At 45.7% G+C, this 20,512-nt stretch overlaps 1 protein-coding gene across 3 annotated transcripts in view; it reads right to left on the bottom strand.

Moving 5' to 3' along the window:
• Positions 1-20,512, bottom strand: part of LOC306905776 (uncharacterized protein) — a 56,262-nt gene that overhangs the window by 10,712 nt on the left and 25,038 nt on the right. For all 3 annotated transcript variants that reach the window (XM_079476665.1, XM_079476666.1, XM_079476664.1), the window contains exons 3-10: positions 15,530-15,829; positions 14,880-15,185; positions 12,256-12,366; positions 9,665-9,826; positions 2,217-2,510; positions 2,065-2,115; positions 1,723-1,980; positions 37-381 (exon numbers count right to left, since the gene is read on the bottom strand). In XM_079476665.1, coding sequence (XP_079332791.1) covers positions 37-381; positions 1,723-1,980; positions 2,065-2,115; positions 2,217-2,510; positions 9,665-9,826; positions 12,256-12,366; positions 14,880-15,185; positions 15,530-15,829 — 1,827 coding nt within the window. The remainder of the gene's footprint in view (positions 1-36; positions 382-1,722; positions 1,981-2,064; positions 2,116-2,216; positions 2,511-9,664; positions 9,827-12,255; positions 12,367-14,879; positions 15,186-15,529; positions 15,830-20,512) is intronic.

Here is a 20,512-nt window from a genome sequence, read left to right as displayed (position 1 = left end):
AACATTAACTATTGCGATTAAAGAGTGGCAGTTTACCAATATTTTTCCAGACTCTCTCAATGGGCTTGAGAAGTGTGCAGTGGGATACTCTGCACATGATTTCACATCCCCTTATTGTCTTAGTCACATTCTTCAGGATTGCCTTTGCGCGAAATGTCCTGGGCAGAATTTGCAAAGGACCCCAAAGCTCTGTTCCTTCCATTATTTCCACCTTGCTTTCCTCTTCGTCCTCAATCACATACCCTGTTAGACACATCCATTTGACTGAGATTTCAGGAGGGTAGAAATCTGTTATATCACAGGCAAGGGTCAAGGGTCTTTCCATAATGCATGGAAGAGAAGAGGGTGTAATTTCCGAAATGGTGGGTTTTTTTATGAACCCTAGGAAAGAAAAATAAATGTAAGTCTGAGTTTTAATTCTGAGATTAAATCTGCATTTTAACAATACTATAGAGGAATTCGGGCTGTTAAGCTATTCAAATGTTTTTATCTACTTAATTATATGACATGGAGATTAATCTAATTCTGGCCCTTTTGGACCCTAGGCGAGAGTCCTAGCGGTGGCCCCCCTCCCTGAAAATGCATATAAACAACAACATAAACTGTGATAAAACATATTTAATAATAATTTAACGTGCTCTACACTGAGCCCCATGAACACAGTGAGAAACAGTTTAAAAATGCACTTCCTGTGCTTAGATGTCCTTAACAAATGGTGAATTATTGCCGAAATGCCATGTGCCAGTATATGAACGTTTGGTTCACTGGTGCTTGTGAAGATGGAGTGTTCAGCTGGAAAAACAGCTTCATTATTTAGTTTACTAGTCGTGAGGCATGCTGTAGGGTAACAGAGTCTAGTCCCATACCGGGAAAAGAGGTGCCAAGACAGGGAAGAGCATGCTCTTGCCCTGATTGACCCGTAGGCCCAATCGGTCGAGGTGCCAGGCACATGGCTCCTGTGCTTAGGCCACAGATCCCACGAGTGCCAAGATAGGTCAGTCGTCTAGATAGTTAGCATATGCACGCCTTACTCCCGGGGGGAGTGAGGGCAGCCTCCGTGACTTCTTTACAATGTTAAACGTGCTGTCTTATCATGCTTAACATGGTCAACTTTTCATAAAACGAGTTGGACTTATTACACAGTATTTCTGTGCTCGATACACTCCCCCAGTGTTCATACAGGTTTTGGAAAGTTTTTTTCGAACATGAAAAATCGTTATGCAACAACTTTTCTTAGTCCCTTAGATGACAATTTACCAGAAAAGCATGCGGCATGCCCACGCATAAACCATGGAGAGCGGGAGGAGGATTAATTATGTTAAATTAAATTAAAACAAGTCACTTTCACTTGTGTTCAGGAGAGAGAGAGAGCACGATGTACACGATGTTCGGCTGCATTGTTTGTTCGCTGCATTTGAGTTATAAATGTTATGTTAACGCTGGATTTGGAGATCGTTTGAAACTGATAGATGGAGCGGCGGTCTAAATGCGTTTATTATTTTAATGAGTTATTTTTTATCATAATGAATTAATCGAATTAGCCGGTTAAATTGACAGCCCTAATAGAAATATTATTTTAATTTTCAAATATTATTATTTGAAATGTATCAATTTTTAATTTTATCATTTAGGTTATGCTTGAAAAAATAAGTTTTTAAGTGCATTGTTTTTTAGGATACAGTAGTCCATTGCATATCTGTTGAGGACCGCTAGTTCACTCACCTCTGGTTTCTCGGGTGATGGGCCGTTTCAAGGCCATGTGGTGAACAGTGACCCACACCCGGGTCTCTCCTCTTTCCAGCTCTGCCTTGGGAAGTCTGCACTGGCTCATTGCCGAAAAGAAACCTTCAGCATCAGGCCGGGGAGCAGCAAGAGCTGTAGGGGCAGAAACAGGACACAGCTCCCCTCCCTGACAGAACCAGCGAAAGGTGATGATGTCTGGATGAAAGCGAGCAGCCTGGGCTGTCATTGTCACCACACCTGAGCAGAGGGTCTGTTAGTGGCAACCTTATCATTATGCATTTGTATATATTTTTAAATTTGTATATTGTCAGTATGTGATACCTCCGTCACCATTTGGTTCTGAGAACTGGATCTCGGAAACTTGTGGTGGTGCTAAAAATCCAGATAAAATGTGTTTAATTTATATTGAAATTAAATATAATTTCTTTAGCTATTATATAATGAAGTGGAAATTATTGATGAGACCATCTGACCTAGAATAGTAAATTTATCAGATACTCTTTCTGCCACAGTCTTGTCTTTGCCCTTATACGTGATCCGGCATTTGAAGACTGCTCCCTTGTGAATGGACAGATTGGGTATAAAGGTGAGAGAGGAGAAGAGCTGTTTATTTGTGCCAGAGGATGAGCGCAGTGGCAGCTGAGTGTGTAGCTTGTAATATCCTGCGGAAGTAGAGGACAGCAGAGGACCATTTTCTGATGCTACAGACACATGAGAGTTGTGAGGAGTGTAGGTTGTTGAGCAAAAATGACCATATTTTTTCTCTCCTAAAACAAAGTGAGGGAGAGAGGAGAGAAAGAGAGAGATAGAGAACAACGATTCCCATGAGTACAAAATGAAGCGTTTCTTCTACATACACACCGGGTCCCCCTGCATAATTCGCCATGTTCTGTCAGCCGTCTTAGTTTTTCGAAAGGGAGGGGTGGAGTGAGCAGTTGGTTGCAATATGCAACCTTGCCGCTAGACTTTAATTGATTATATTTTAGTCTATTTGTTTATTTACATACACTCTATTTTATATTCCCTTGTTTGTACTTTGTGTTATATGTTTAATGCTTTCGAAATACTTTAATGGGTCACCATTAACCATGAGAAGAATTTAAACATCAAAGGTATGAACCCATCAAAGGTAATACCGCTGCAAACTTCTGGTTAGACAAAATTACATTTTGTTGACTTGTACTTGTACATGTGTAATCACAATAAAGTTTAATTTAATCTAAAAGAGTGAGCCTGCAAGTGGAATCAGTGCGGCAAATTGGTATTGTGCTGCATGTTTTGAAGACGTAAACAGCTGGCATTTTTTAATCCACAATGACAAAATAATCCCCAAAAAATGAAGATAATGCCACACATTTAAATCCACAGGAAAAAACTGGATGAAAACAAAAGACTCAAAACGTAATCCCAATAGTTCAAATGGGTAAACGAAAAGGTATCAAAAGATAAATCTCAACATAACCACAAAAGTATGCTAAAAAAACCTATCCAAGATAGGGTACTAACCTTCAAACACAGAGCAAAGAACTAAAGAAAACTAGGGGTTTAAATACACACAGGGCAAATGAGGCGGTGAAAATCATGACTAAAATGAAGGATAGACAAAGATAGCAATAGTGACCCCTAATGTCCAAAATCCGGAACAACTCCAGTCAAATGCTGACAGAATCCCCCCTATAGGAACAGCTGCTGATGTTCCCACCAGCTTTCTCGGGATGGAGGGCCCTGAACTGACGAATGAGGTCAGGGTCCAGAATGTCCTTGGCAGGAACCCAAGAGCGCTCCTCTGCACCGTAACCCTCCCAATCCACCAGATACTGCCAGGACCGCTGCACCCGATGGGAGTCGAGTATCCGGCGGATGGTATAAGCCGGTTTCCCCTGATGATACGGGGCAGAGGGGGAGATCTGCCTGCCGGGACAAGAGGAGAAAGACAACGGCCTTAACAAAGACATGTGAAAAGTGGACCACATGGAGGAATTGTTGGAGACCATACATCTGAGGGTGTTCTCCAACTCCTGATTCATCCTCGAAAAGACACAAGTGGCTTGGCACGTAGGGCCCCACTACTTGATAGCCCCCACCGACCAGTCGATGTGAGGGTTATGACGGTGCAGCCAGGGGTAACCAAGTACAAGGGGGAACTCGGAACAGGGGATGAGGTGAAAGCTGATAATTTCCTGATGTTGGGAAACTGAAAGACGCAAGGGGGTAGTGGTACGGTTAAAAATATCCAGGTCCTAGGGGACTCCCATCCAGTGAGGCGATCCTTATGGAGTTCTCCTTTGCCCAAATACCATTCATGAAATTCCCAGCTGCTCCAGAGTCCAGCAATGCTCGAAGCTATAGCTCGTGTCCATTCCAGGAAAGGGTGACTGGGATGAGGAGACAGGAGTTGGATGGGTGGGAGGGAGGTGGTCAGCTGTGGCCTGGTGGTTAGAACGTTGGGCTTGTGATCAGAAGGTTGCCAGTTCAAATCTCAGTGCCAGCAGGTCATGACTGAAGTGCCCTCGAGCAAGGCACCTCATCTGCAATAATGTGCCACTGTAAAAAAAGCTACTTGTAAGTCGCTTTGGATAAAAGCCAAATGAATAAATGTAAATGTAGGTGGTGATGTTTTCACGTTATGGTTCTCTCCCTGTACGGGACGGAGCGTTTCCCCGGAGTCCAGGACATGAGGAGCGGAAGTAACCCGGTTCGCCATGATACAGACAGTGCTCCCTCATCCAGAGGTCTATTAGATGCGTCCGATTTGCATGGATTCTGGTGGAGCCAGCGGGGATGAAGGTAGGGACTCTGGAATGCATGGTGTCTTCCTTCCCTCCCACCACAATCCTTTACTCATCTCTCAACGTTAAGGAAAGTCTATAGTCTCTGTACAACCTTAACATCCTGTCTTGACAGTGATGTTTCACGTTACGGTTCTCTCAGACCTGTACGGGACGGAGCGTTTCCCTGGAGACCATCGGACCAAGCTAAGGGCCGTGAAGAGGAAGTGGTGCAAGTCTAGAGACCCTGCTGATCTCTCCAAGTATCAACATCTTCTTAACTCCTTTGCTACTGATATATCTGCAGCAAAAACCGAGTACTTTCAAGACAAAAATGCAAACTGCATCTAACCAGCATCAACTGGTTCATCAATCTACTCTGTCTCCCTCAACCACCTGCCAATACTCCGCTGACTGCTTATGACATTGTCAACTTCTTTACTAATAAAGTGGAGACCATCAGCAGCAGTGGCGGTTCTACGTTGAATTGCACCCCGGGCGAGACCACCTTTGAGCGCCCACCCCCGGAAAATGTATAAATAAAAATTAAACACACACACAAATAACGCACTTCTTAGGCGAATACCTGACAAAAACATAAAAACACGTACACTAACTCTCTTCTCTCAACAGGTAGCGGTCTAGCTTTTTTTGAAACAAACTTTGTATAAGCACCTAATGTACTATTGCTCTTTTATGACATATCGCTTATTGCTCCTCAAACTCTTTGTAAGTCGCTTTGGATAAAAGTGTCTGCTAAATGACTAAATGTAAATGTCAATAATCACAGCCCAACTAAAGCAAGCTCCTGATTGGCACTGCAAATTTTCGCCAAAGTTCAGATTTTTCAACGCGGATCACTCAAACGCTCAATCGCCTCATTCGCGCGAATCGCACCGCAAGTAGGTCATCGCGTCTTTGAATTGACTCAACATGTAAATCACTCACGCTTAACGCTTTATTCGCGTTCGGTTTGAACACCTAGAGGTGAACTATCCCCTGCGTGCACCTTTCCCCTTCACACACGGCACCTTCTCAGCGTGCAGGGGCGCCAATTTGCCGGTTCCCCACACAATGAATGAATGATAGATAATAGATATCCGCTTCGAGGCGGCCCAGAGTTTTTTTTTTACTGCTCCTGCTGGTGCCGCCCCCCATGTGACATGAAAAAATGCCGCCCCGGGCAACTGCCCGGTTCGCCCCGTGCCTAAAACCGCTACTGATCAGCAGGCAATTCTCTGCTCAACGCATCCCTGATATCTCTCTTACCCCTTGCTATCCCTTCTTTCTCTCCCCTTTCCCAGACGGATGTCTCTAAAATTCTCCTTTTCACCCGGCCTTCTACCTGTCCCTTTGACCCGTTCTCTTCCCACCTCCCACAGGCTATCTCTCCGTCTCTACTGCCTTAACTTGCACACATTATAAACATCGCCATCACCACTGGTACTGTCCCCACCTCATTTAAATAAGCCTTGGTCCACCTTTACTCAAGAAACCAATTCTCAATCTCGATTGCTGTTTCAGCGCGATAAAATTTGTTTAGCCTGCCCGCCTTGGTTTTATGAAGGCAATAGTCGTACACAGATAGTATTACCATTCTTACGTTTAATAATATTTACTCAGTGTGTACATACATTAAACATTTACTTAAATATGCCACCTGAGAATGTACTGACCTGTTTAATACCGTCTATGATTCTGACATGTATCAGATTGCAAGGGACAATTTCATCCACTCAATTAAAACATTGATCATACCACACATTTATTAAAATCACTTCAATCTACTGCAATCATACAGGAAGTAGCAGGTTCAGTTTAAATTTTCGACTTTTATTCTGCAAAAATCGGTCATAATTTACCTTAGTGTTTTTTTTATTTCCCAGTGGTTGTGGTAGGTTGCTAGGCAATGAAGCTAAATCTACCACGGGTGAGATTTTCCAAAACCTTCCTTTATAAATATACTGTACTTACTTTACTTTAGACAAATTACTGTAATTCACTTGCACATTTCTTTTACTTTTAAAAGGTTGTAGGTGGGTCCTAGTGGTCACAATCATGAGCTACAGTTGATATTTTACTTCCATTAACACACATAAACAAATCTTTTTGAATATTTTAGCAAGTTCCTTGTGACTAGAATTACTTACTACACTAGAATTACTTACTACAGATAAGACCCATCCAATATCTTCCTGTATACAAATACAGTATTTAACTGTTCAACTATACACATATTTCAAGTCTGTCATAAGATCAAGATTGTTGTAAGACTTAAAGACATAATGGTATAAAATAAACATCAATTACAAAACAATTAGAAAAGTAATCCGCATGGCTCCTGAAAAAATTTAAATGTGTTGTTGAACAAATTGGTCGTTCTCTAAAATACATTTTAAATATCATCTGTAAAATACAGCTTCTGAGACTGAAACTTCAGATGAATATCAAATGCACAAAGTGCCAGGCCTGATGCTATGATGTGGCCTGTATTTATGCATTTAATGTTCAAAATATGGCACCCGAGATATTACCAAGGACCCCCCTGGGTAAAATCTCTTCGAATCTATACGATTCACAAGAATGTCATATTGTATGAAAAATCTGCACATTTTGCTGAAAAGTGGTGAGTTTTCTGGCATTATATATTATATTATCGCGGCGGTCATCCAAGCAGTGGCCGGGGAATTATTTGTGATTAAATGCCGATGTCTCAGCCAATGTCTCATATTCCCAAAAAGCAAACTCTCTCTGACCTACATCGTGCCAATGGAACTTTTACATCGGCCGACGTCGGAACTGGGCATTGTATGCTCGTGCATCAGTTAGGCCCCTCGCACACCAACATATCTATTTTTGGAACTAAGTTATTACTGCATCTGCATTTATTGTTATTATTATTTTTCTGCATCCCTTTGACATTCTGAGAACAGTACAGACAAAATGCATTTAATGCATTTCATCTGGAACAGTTAATGGATCCAGTTGTAGATGACATAAAAAAAAATTATGTTTGCATTCATCTAAATATAAAGTATGTGCATTCCCTGAAAATTAAACCAATGAAATTGGTGTTACCAATGTCAAGCTCCTCCAGAAGGGTTTGATTTGCACATGCTCTACTGAATATAACAGCAACAGAAAGAAAAATTATCCATCCACAAACCGAATAAAATTACATATATTGAATTGAATTGAATTGAATTGAATTGAATTGAATTGAATTGAATTGAATTGAATTGAATTGAATTGTATTGTATTGTATGGTATTGTATTGCATTCTATTCTGCAACTTCAAAGTGTAAAATTTTAAACATAATTAAAAACTGTATACCCCCAACTTTTTTCTGAAGACATCCATATAAAAAAAAACGAGACTATATTTTATGACATGGTACCCAGAGACATTGAGTGATGGCATCCGCACAGATGTCCACAAAGAATGGAATGCGAAAGTAACTCATGTCATGGAGAGCTCTATAGTTCCAATCATTGCATTGAAGCCCATTACTGCTAACTCCCAAACACATTAGCAGGTAAGTTGATAAAATACATCACTGTGAAATTAATTTTTTAATATATGGATGTTTTTGGAACAAAACATTGTTTTCCTAAAGAAATGGCTTGTCTGTATGTGTGGTTGAATGACTGCTTATTATAAGAATACAAAATATCTACTCTTTTCCTGTATCAATTATATAATAAAATATCTTGTTTATTTTCAGCATTCTTTGTGCTGTATTTACTTGCAATAATTGATTATTTATTGATAAATTACTAGTGCATATTTATGAATGCCTTTACATAATTTTACATTGGTGTTTTCTGATCAAGGGCGGACTGGACATCTTGTTTTCCCAGTAGGCCACTATTGTTTGTGGCTGGTAACAGATGTTTTTGGCCATTCAGACGAACTTATTATAAATGCGAATGAACGCAACGCGAATGAAAAATAAAGTTATGTGCGCAAAAAGTTGTTATTATAAATGTAATCAACATTTATTAAAGTGCATATATTGTGTTGGTATTTAGTGAAATCTATTGGAAATACAGCTGCTTCCACGGTCTCCCCCACTTAAACCCATTCAAACAGACTGACAGTTTGGAACTATTGAGAGTTCCATGAACCACATGACCATGTGGCGGCAAGATCAAAGTGTGTTTCAACTCTGTTTTTCAACGGCTCTGAATCGAGCTATGACAGGGAGTGTCAATCTCAAATGAAAGCATTGTAAAATCTAGGGATACACCGATACTGATACCAGTATCGGTATCGGGCCTGATACCAAGCTCATGTACTCGTACTCGTACAAATTCCCCGATACCAAAGACCGATACCTCACGTGACGTAATTGACAGAACGTTCCAGTGCACACAGAGACACCTGCCGCAGCAGACACAATGTCATAGAGTGTTCACACCTAAATCGTGCTATTCGTCTGTAGTTGGACGGTTGAACATTTTGAGTTTACTCGCTTCATTCGCGCGTGGAATTTGCTTCATTCGCGAGTGAAATTCACGTCATGGGAGGGGCTTCTAGCAGGCGGCTCCAGTCTTGTTGCGAAAGTAGCTGCGCATTATGTGCTATGGAAGGCTGAAGATAGACATAGACTCGTTCGGCGCGGTGTCTGGGTCCATCAGATCCTTCAGAGGCGCAGTCGTCCATTGTTGTTTCAGATTTCTGCCTCCGCTCGCTATGTCATAATCACATCAGTACTAGAGCAGGCTCCTGATTGGTTAACACGGCGCAAATTTTCGCCAAAATTCATTAATCATTGGAATTTACTCAATATCCTTAGCATGCCCACTATGCAGCTAAATTTCATGTAGTTGCTAATTCTATGCTACAAACCCAGTCCTATTAAAATAAATCATCCATCATTCATTATAAAAATGTAACAAAATAAATAAAATAGTTACCTGAGATTGACCAACACACAATTGGCATACCAAAATAGGTGTGTTTATAGATTAAGTTTTGAAAAATAAAGAAACATATTAAATTCTATATACATTTAAATTAATCAGGTGTTACCCAGAGGCTAAATCTGGCAATATGGAAATTTGTATTTTTTTTCTCATTATGATCTCGACTAGTTTACCTCTAGTCATGCAAAAACTACAATAAACAGACAAATATTTATGTGTCATACCTGTGTATGAAGTGTCTTTTACAGGGACATCATTTAGGAACCAAGCCGTCTGTACTCTGTCTGCCAACTTGCCTTCTACACTGATTGTGACTCTGCCTTTCCTACCCACAACCACCCTGGGTGGTAAAACGATTGCTGAAATATTCAGAGACTTGAGCTTCTCTGAAGAGAAAAGATGATAAAGGGCAATAAGAAATAAGTGGGTCAATGTGTGATTGTAAAAATGAAAATACAGTGGTTGAATTTTTGTCTATGTGAACCAAAAAACATATTTCACCCTATTTGGGGTGTAGTTTAACCTCTTCTTGCATATGCTTAACCTTTAGAGTCAAGTGGTCAAAAAGCATCTCTACGCTCTGATACATATTTAAAATACAGTGTCAATACATAGAACATGTTTTAGTTTATCAACCTAGTAAATTAATTATTAAATTAATAATATAAATATAAAGTTTTAGGTCTCTCGACAGGGTTTGAACTTGAAACTTATCATCTCAGATCCTAAATTTCAAAAGGCCAACGAACTTAGTGAGTGGCTCATTTATTTGGCTTTAATTTTCTTCGGAACCTGCAAGGCATTTCATTCATGCTGAGCTTACTAGTTTCTGTTTGAGAGAAGATCCCTGCTGGAATTGAAGCAGGGGCGGTTCTAGGGTGACTGCTGATCTGGGGCTTAGCCCATAGACATCCATAAACATGCATCCATATGTCAAAACACACATTTCTCGTTTTTCGTGTGGAAAACGTGAGCCAGCCGCGTACTTGTTTTTTTAAAGCGCACTTGAGCCTTGCACTGTTGTGGTTTCTGCCGTTTCTTAGGAACCATGAGTTGAGCCCACCCCTAGTGTCGCCCGTGACTTATGGCGCAGATCAGCTAATTCGTCAACCTCAGCGTGCAACTTTCCCCTCATCCCCAATAGGTACGATACCCATGTCACATGCTTGGGCATCCAGCATGCTGAGGCAGCATTCGTTGATCTGACATGTACGCACTGTGAGCACATGTCGGTAAAGGCGTTGCGGTCATGGCTGGCTGTATTATTTTATAGCTGTATTTGGACAAGGTAGTATGGTGACAAGCCATGTTCTGCCCCAGTACCATTTTTTAAGGAAATGCAAGAGGAGCTCACCAAGACATGGAACACCCCCTTCTCAGCATGTGCACGCCTGACAAGCTGTGTCACCCTGACTTCCCTTGACTTCGGCAACGGCTAAGGGATATGTCTATCAGCTGGGGTCAGCTGTGGCCTAATGGTTAGAGTGTTGGGCTTGTGATCAGAAGGTTGCAAGTTCTAATCTCAGTGCCAGCAGGTCATGACTGAAGTGTCCTTGAGCAAGACACCTAACCCCTGATTGCTCTGCAGTAATGAGCCACTGTATAAAAAAACTACTTGTAAGTCGCTTTGGATAAAAGCGTCTGCCAAATGAATAAATGTAAATGTAAATGAATAAATGTCTATATTCTGCAGGTCGAGGGTGCCAGTGCGTTGCATTTAAGTCACCCTGCAAGACTGCAACCACCTGGAGGGGTCGACCAAGGCTCAATTCCAAAGCGTGTAAGTTCTCTTCGGCACTTGTGTTGAAGCTGTCTGCGGGACAAGCGGAAGGTTCTGTGCAAGGTCAGGGAAGAGGAGCATCAAGTGCTGATATTTGTGGCCTACTGGCCCAAACAGACTTGGAAGCTGATGCTTCTGATGACGACTCCCCCTGGCCGATTCCCATTACGAAGGTCCTTCTTTCTCAGTGGAAGGGCACGGTGTGGAAGGCCATTCTACCTCATCTGACTATGAAGACGACTCTCCTGCTGGTGGTCGCCTCTATCAAGAGGCAAGGGGCTCTGCAGGCACTCTCACATGGTCCTGAGACCACGGCCAGGCTATGTCTCCTGTTTGTGAACCTGTGACCTCCCCCTGGTGGACTTCTCCACCTCTACTTGTACACCCCTTGGATGGGGCCCTGCACACCCTTGTTTCCATGAGTTCTCCCCACTAGTGAGATATGGATACTCAGGTGAGGGAGTGTACGTGCTTCCCAGTGTCCCTTATGGTGTCGGGCTGCTCTCTTGCCGCCTGTGATGGCCGATGGTAAGAGGCTCTCATCTTCGACACATTTAATATGATAACTTATTACACTCACTGGAAGATTACGATATTGGGGAAGCGCTCACCTGTGACACGCCCAAGCCAGTCAGTGTTGCTCCGCTCGAGGTCGTGATGTGGCTCACTGTCGTGGCGTTTCGTATAGGGACCCCATTATGTCAACACAATGTGGAGAGATTGACAGAAAGGGAATTTTCTTGTTTAAAACTGTACTGTAGAGGCAACGAGACGTTGTCTCCCACAATGCTTTTAACGATAAGGATAGGTTCTCAAGTTCAAACCCCATTCTGTCTTGACACAACGTCTTGTTCCCTTAATCAGAGAACAGAGGTTACAGTCATAACCGAGACCTTTTTCTTTCTGAATGAGAGGCTCAATCGCATGTACCACTTAGGTCATTTAATAAAATCCATCAAAGTCATAGACTTCCAGGACTAAATGTGCCACATACATTTTATTGAATGCTAACAGGCTTTTCATCATCATGCTTACCATCTCTTCTCTTCCAGGAAAATCCAAAGCAGAGCAAGAAAACAAGTGTTAGTGAAATGATCATCAGTGACACTGAAGCCTTTGCGGATTTATTTAGTCCAGGATTTTGCACTGAAAGAGATTTGTGTTAAAAGTAATACAAACTTTTCACTTTAATTTTAACAAGAGGTAAAGTGTGAATTTTTTGCTAAATGTTATTATGAAAGATTCTACCTATCACAGTTTGAATAATACTTTGATGAAATTTTGCTAAAATTAAACCTCTAAGGCAAGATTTAAATAGCCAGTGACAGCTGGGGGGAATTGCTGGTTTTGTTAACCACTGTCTCTCAGCCAGTTAATAGTTACATTTAGCCTTGGATGGTATATGTATACAACAAGGGAATTCTAGCATATGTCCCAATAAATGTTGCAAAAACGCATTACAATTAATATTTTGAGATAAATTAAATAAAATCTATTTTCAAATAGGTTTACTTAGGGCTCAGGTGATTTCTATGTTTATATTTTTAATGTAATTTCATTACACCAGTGATTTTCAACCAGTGTGCCGCGACACACTAGTGTGCCGTGAGAGATCGTCAGGTGTGCCGCGGGAAATTATCTAATATCACCTAATTAACCATTGTCGGGTGTCTGTGCTGTAATAAAGTGTAACAGATAATGTAATACTCTTCTATTTCAGTGGGTGGCAGCAGAGGCCGATAAATGCCTGTAAAGACAATAGAGTTAGTGCTGCATGACACGTGACAGTTTGGGATCTCAGCAAGACGAGCAAGTGACAGTGATGGAGAAGTTTTTGAGAAGGGAAAATGCAAATGCCGAACAGGGCCCTGGACAAAATTCTGACACAGATGAAGGCCCTAGTATGAGTGATCAAAAGAAAAAAGACAAGACGGTGAGCTCGAGGCAATACAGCGAAAGCTATCTTTCATTTGGATGTACTTTTACCGGGGATGCGACAGCACAGACGCCGCTGTGCTTGGTGTGTGGTGAGAAGCTATCCAGTAGCGCCATGGTGCCAAGCAAGCTTAAACGCCATCTCCAAACGAAACACCCTTCCGTTCAAAACAAGCCAATTGGACTATTTTTTACGCTTACGTACAAACAATGAGAAACAGGCAACTTTTTTTAGAAAAACCACAAAGTTAAACGAGAGAGCCCTCAAAGCTAGCTACCTTGTTGCTGAACTCGTAGCTAAATAAAAAAAGTCCCACACTGTGGCAGAAACATTAATACTGCCAGCTTGTAAAGCCATTGTAAATGAGATGCTCGGCCCTGACGCGGCCAAAGAGATAGCTAAAGTGCCTCTCTCAGATAACACAATTGCCAGATGTATTGATGACATGTCTGCGGACATCGGAACTGTTGTTTTGCAAAAGATGCGCATCAGTAAGAGATTTGCCTTGCAACTTGATGAGTCGACGGAAATTAGTGGACATTGTCAGCTCTTGGCCAACGTGCGTTTTGTGGATGGAGAAACCATTAGAGAAAACTTCCTATTTTGCAAGGCACTGCCAGAAAAATCATCAGGAGAGGAAATATTTCGGGTCACGTCGGAATATCTTGACAAAAGCGGGCTTACGTGGGAAAACTGCACAGGTATCTGCACTGATGGAGCTGCAAGCCATGGTCGGGCGCATCAAAGGCTTTGTAAGTAGGGTCAAAGAAAGAAACCCGGATGTGATTGTTACGCACAGTTTTTTGCACCGTGTGGCCCTCGTTGCAAAGACCTTACCAGCAGATCTAGCTCCTGTGTTGGATGATGTTGTGCGCATAGTGAATTTTGTGAAGACGCGACCTTTGAAATGTCGCTTATTTGCGTCTTTGTGTGAGGAAATGGGAGCGGAACATAAGGTCTTATTGCTCCACACGGAGGTCCGGTGGCTGTCGCGCGGCAAAGTGCTGGCCCGTGTGTATGAGCTGCGAGAGGAACTTAAAGTATTTCTGACAAACGAGAGGTCCGATTACTCAAAGCTGCTTGCAAGTGATGAGTGGTGTGCAAAGCTGGCATACCTGGCTGATATATTTCATCATCTGAATGAACTGAACACACGGATGCAAGGCCGAAATGAAAGCCTGCTTACAAGCACTGATAAAATGAACGGATGTTGCCAAGGAGTTCCCCATTCTGGCCAACAAAGCTATTTTGACATTGCTCCCGTTTTCAACCACATATCTATGTGAGCTGAGCTTCTCAAGCTTGACTGCGATAAAAACGAAAAACAGAGAGAGACTGAGAGCTGTTGAGGAAGAGCTTTGTGTGTGTCTTTCTACCATTCCTGCCAGGATATCCATTTTGTGTTCATCGAAACAGGCCCAGGTTTCACACTAAGTGAGTATAAATACATTTAGAAACTATATTATTAACTATTTGTATTGTATGTACTGTGTTAAAAAATGTGCCGCGGCTCAAAAAAGGTTGAAAATCACTCCATTACACTGCCTAAAGCATGTCAGAAAACAACTCAACTTTCACTCACTATAATTTTTGATATTCCATTTTTGTTTCTGTTAGCAGAAATTATACACTTTGCCTTTTATCAAATAAACTAATTTAAATGGGGTAAGGTTTGTGCACTGGATTATCAAGCACAATAAACCCCTAAATAGTTGCATAGTACCGTGTGGGTCCATAGTGGATAGGTCAATGGTTCCATGGGCAGGTTCGGACACATCGGGCTGCTGGGCCACACACTGCACTTCTCCTCCTTTTTTCCTTTGTTCAAGACTCAGGGTGTGGTACCGATGTGTTTTGTACATTTCATCCTCATTCTGTACAGCCTTGGAATGCTCAGGAAGAACTTCCCCATTCTGGATCCATAGAACAGATATGTTGTGAGGAAAAAAACCAGTGATGTCACAGGAGAGGGTGAGGGGAGAGGTGTGAGTACTCGAGGGGACAGTAGCTAGAGTAACCTTTGGAAGCACTGGAAAGGAGATGAAAAGTTTGACATTTAAATTAGGGGTCCATTATTAGGAATAGTAGTCTGTCAGAGGACACTAAACTTCTCCATAGTCTGACTTTCTATACTTCCAGATTTCAATGATTAGCATATAGGTGAGTAAACGTGATATAATGCATTCAATTGAAATGTACAGTTGAGAACCTTTCACATCTCACACTATGTGACCAATAGCACATGGACTTTTTAAATAATTATATTTGGATAAATCTGCAATTTAGGTGATAGTATTATTTAAGCATCTAATTCAAGTGTTAAGTAAGTTGTTAAAATATGTATGCAAATATAAAACAATTCTGTAAACATACCAATTACACGTGGCTTAAACTTCTTTGTGGTGGGTTTCACCAGTGCTTTATGTTGTACCTCACAGCCAAAGGTTGTATTTTGGTCAGAAAGGTCAGGGATGAAGGTCAAAAAGCTCACTGCATCATAAAGGCCATCCACAGTACGGTTCACCTGTAGCTTGTAGGGTGCTGGGATTTTCTCTCCTCCACGTGTCCACGTAAACATAATTTGTGGAGGACTAAACCCCTTTGCCCAACATTCAATCTCACTTTTTCTTTTTAGAACCACATCAAGTGAGCTGATGATAACCATAGGAGAAACTGAGAAAGATTAAAAAAGATGTGTTTTAGTATGCTTGATCATGGAATATTTGATACATCTTTACTATTATAAAAAACGTTTGTTAGAGTCCTCAAGACAAGGGGTGTCTCTCAAGCAAAAGGCTGCATCCTATGGAGGTTACATCCTGCCTCGACCAGTCAGTCCTCCTCAACATTAAACTAAAAAAATAAGACGGTCTAGTAAGTGTCTATGACAATGTCATAACAATTACTGCCCTACAGTCAAGGCATATAAATTTTGAAGAAAGAAGTTGAAAACAATGTAACATACAGCCACAAAAAGCTATTAAACAATTGTTCAATGATTTAAAGAATAGTAAAGTAAAATCAAATATGCTTTTTAAACCAGAGTTTTATAACATGGGTTCCCTTTCTGTCGGTCTCTCGACGTTGTGTCGACAGAATGGGGTTTGACTTGAGAACCTACCTTCTCTGACTGACTTGAACAGGCCAATGAAAATTGGCGAATGAAATTTGCATGCCGGACTCCGCCCCCGGATATCCGGGTATAAAAGGGAGCCGGCGTGCCGCATTCATTCACCTTTTGTTCTTCGGAGCCTTCGCATCCTGATGCTGACGACTCTGCAGATATTATCTACGTGTTGCTGGTCTTACGACGTGGTGCAGCGGACTGTCCCTTTTCCTGTGACTTCCCCTGGGCGTCTCGGCAACTGCCAAAGCGTCTCTCTAAAGAGCGAGCCCTTTTCAGGGCTTAATATTTCTTCAGCGCGGCATGTCCCGCTGTGCTCGTGGGTGCGGCGCACTCATCGAGGAAGGGGACGGACACGATGTCTGCCTCGTGTGTCTGGGACTCCAGCACGCTGAGGCAGCGTTTGTGGATACATCTTGCCCGCACTGCGCGCGGATGGCTAGTCAGACGTTGCGTCACTGCGCGCGGATGGCTATCCAGACGTTGCGTCACTGCGCGCGGATGGTAAATCAGACGTTTTGCACTCACGGGTAGCTGCGTTCTTCCGAGAATCAGCCGCCACCTCGAGTGCTTCCCGTTCTGCGGCAGCAGTGGCATCAGCCCTGCCGTCCGCTTCGGCGAGCACCGAGGGTGATCGGGGAATTACCGTGAGCCTCAATCCGTCAGCCATCGGCTCGCGGACCGTTCACGCCCCGCCTCGCTCGTCTGACCGTCCCGGAAAAGGCGGTACGCCGCCTTGTTCCTCCGTCACGTACTCGGACACGGGGCGTGACGACGATGAGATGTCGCTCGCAGCATCGGAGGGCGTCCTCTTGGCATCCGACCCTGACGATTCCTTAGAGCTTCCCCCTCCGGGGGGTCGAGCTCAGGATGAAGCGGACGTCGAGATGTCAACCATGCTTTCCCGGGCACGTGGTATCTGGGGACCGGCCGTGACTCTAAGCCACGGTCGGCGCCGGTACCATTCTTCCCGGAAGTGCATGAGGAGCTCAGTCGGACCTGGAACGCCCCTTCTCGGCGCGTGCACGTCAGACTAGCTCGGTCGCCCTGACTTCCCTCGACGACGGGTTAGCTAAGGGCTACGTCGACATCCCTCAGGTGGAACGTGCAGTCGCGGTGCACCTGTGCCCGCAGACAGCTGCCACCTGGAGAGATCGACCAAGGCTCCCTTCCAAGGCTTGTAAGTTTTCGGCATCGCTGGTGTCGAGGGCTTACAACGCTGCGGGTCAAGCTGCCTCGGCTCTTCACGCCAAGGCGTTGAAAGAGTTGCACGAGGGAAAGTCCGACCCGGGGCTTATGCAGGTCCGCACTGCCACTGACCTCGCTCTTCGGGCGACGGAGGTGACGGCGCGAGCCCTTGGTCGTACGATGTCCGCACTAGTGGTCCAGGAGAGACACCTTGGGTTCAACCTTGCGCAGATGCGGGACGCTGAGAAGGTTCGCTTTCTCGGCGCTCCCATCGCGCAGGGTGGGCTGTTTGGTGATACGGTCGAGGGCAGCTGTTCTCGACTGTAAGGAAGCAGACGGAGGCGTATCCTGCCCCGCCGCGACCCGGCCGCCTATCGTCCGTCGAGGTCCCGCGCGGCGCCTGCTCCCCAGCAGCCCCGCCCCTCGCCGACTCAGACTCCGGCTCCAGCGCCCCCTGCACAGGCGGCCTCCCGGAGAAGGACGTCGACAAGGAGAGCACCATCCCGTCACCGACATCCGCGGAAGCAGAAGCGTTCCTGACGGGGTGAACCCAGGGAGATCGAGTTCACCGGGCCCGACCCTGGCAACTACATCGCTAGAGGGTCGGACTGGGACGGTGCCTGCCCCGTCCCAGCAACACCAGCCGGGCCCTTTCCAGGGCCTGGTGCCCACATTCTCACAAAGAGAGCTTTCTCTCTCCCTGGGTCTTTCTCACAGCCGCTCTCACCCTCCGCAGGACGGTGCTCGGCAACCCCACGTTGTGTTTCGGCGAGACACACGGTTGGGTATAACTCTCAGTGGCCACCAGCACCCTCAGTCAGACGGTGCGGTATGCCACCATATCGCCCGACAGGCACCTCGGCAGAGCCGTTCTCCTCCCCGGGGTCCCCCCCCGCGTCGAGGGAGCCGTACTGCCAGCCATCGAACCATCCCCCACGGGGGCAATGACTCAGATCGAACCTCTGGTCCCCCTGTCTCGGTACCTGGGAGCCTGGTTGGCTCTTCCCAGACCAGCACGGTGGCTAGAGAGAACGATCCGTCTCGGCTATGCGATTCAGTTCGCCAAGCGCCCACCCAAGTTTCGGGGCATCCTCTTCACATCAGTGGGAGTAGATGCTCCCGTGCTTCGGGCCGAGGTCGCTACCCTTCTGGCGAAGGGGGCGGTCGAGCTCGTCCCTCTGGCCGAGATGTACTCCGGGTTTTACAGCCCGTATTTCATTGTCCCCAAGAAAAGTGGCGGGTTGCGCCCCATCTTGGACCTGCGTACCCTGAACAAGCACCTACACAAGCTGCCGTTCAGGATGCTAACGCAGAAGCGCATTCTGACGTCCGTCAGGCGTCAGGATTGGTTCATGGCGATCGACCTGAAGGACGCGTACTTCCATGTGTCCATCCTCCCTCGTCACCGGCCGTTCCTACGGTTCGCTTTCGAGGGACAGGCATATCAGTACCGCGTCCTCCCATTTGGTCTGTCCCTGTCTCCTCGAGTCTTTACGAAGGTCGTGGAGGCCGCCCTCACTCCCCTCAGGGAGCAGGGGGTGCGCATACTCAACTATCTCGACGACTGGCTCATCTTGGCGCACTCGCGAGATCTGTTGTGTGCACACAGGGACCTGGTGCTCCGGCACCTAGACCATTTGGGGTTACAGGTCAACCGAGAGAAGAGCAAGCTCTCCCCTGTGCAGAGCATCCTTTTCCTCGGTATGGAACTCGACTCTGTCTCCATGTTGGCACGTCTTTCTTCCGAGCGTGCCCAGTCGGTGCTGACCTGCCTGAGGAGCTTCAGGCAGCAGCCAGCGGTCCCCCTGAAACATTTTCAGAGGCTCCTGGGCACATGGCGTCCTCGGCGGGGGTGGTCCCCCTCGGGTTGATGCACATGAGACCGCTACAGCTCTGGCTACAGAGCAGAGTTCCTTGGAGTGCGTGGCACTCCGGCAGCAGGCGCGTCCCGATCACGCCCTTCTGCCGGCGCACCCTAACCCCATGGTCTTCAATGACCTTTTTGCGGACAGGGGTCCCTCTTGGGCAGGTTTCGAGGCGCGTCGTGGTGACGACCGACGCCTCCCTGCAGGGTTGGGGTGCTGTGCGCAACGGGCACGCAGTGTCGGGTCTCTGGACGGGCCCCCGCCTGCGCTGGCAGATCAATCGCCTAGAGTTGCTGGCGGTGCTGCTTGCACTGAGGAGGTTCCGCCCCCTCGTGCAGGACAAGCATGTGCTGGTCCGGTCGGACAGCACGACTGCGGTGGCGTATATCAACCGACAGGGTGGTATTCGTTCACGGCAGCTATTGCAACTCGCCCGACGCCTCCTCCTGTGGAGCCAGCAGGTGACGAAGTCCCTGTTAGCCACTCACATCCCGGGCGACCTGAACCAGACAGCCGATGCGCTCTCTCGTCAGTCGACGCCCCGTGGAGAGTGGCGGCTCCACCCCCGCGCAGTCCAGCTCATTTGGGTGCAGTTCGGGCAGGCACAGGTGGACCTGTTTGCCTCCCTGGACACCACCCATGGCCCGCTTTGGTACTCCCTGACCGAGGGCCCCCTCGGCACGGATGCCTTGGCGCACAGCTGGCCACGGGACAAGCGGAAGTACGCCTTCCCCCCCAGTGAGCCTCATTGCACACGTCTTGTGCAAAGTCAGGGAAGAGGAGCATCAAGTGCTACTAGTTGCGCCTTACTGGCCCAACCGGACTTGGTTCTCGGAGCTAATGCTCCTGACGACAACTCCCCCCTGGACGATTCCTCTGACGAAGGACCTTCGTTCTCAGAGGAAGGGCACGTTGTGGCATCCGAAACCAGACCTCTGGAACCTCCATGTCTGGCTCCTGGACGGGACGAGGAGATCCTGAGTGGTCTACCCCCAGCGGTGGTGGATACCATTGTTCAGGCTAGGGCCCCGGCCACGAGGCGGTTATACGCATTGAAGTGGCGCCTCTTCTCGTCCTGGTGTTCTTCTTGTGGAGAAGACCCACGGATATGCTCGATCGGGAGCGTGCGGTCCTTCCTGCAGTCGAGACTCGAGAGCAATCTCTCCGCTTCCACGCTGA

Source organism: Barbatula barbatula (assembly GCF_947034865.1).
Source record: "Barbatula barbatula genome assembly, chromosome: 16".
In the NCBI taxonomy this organism is placed as follows: Eukaryota; Metazoa; Chordata; class Actinopteri; order Cypriniformes; family Nemacheilidae; genus Barbatula; species Barbatula barbatula.
This window is presented reverse-complemented; position numbering and strand designations above follow the sequence as displayed.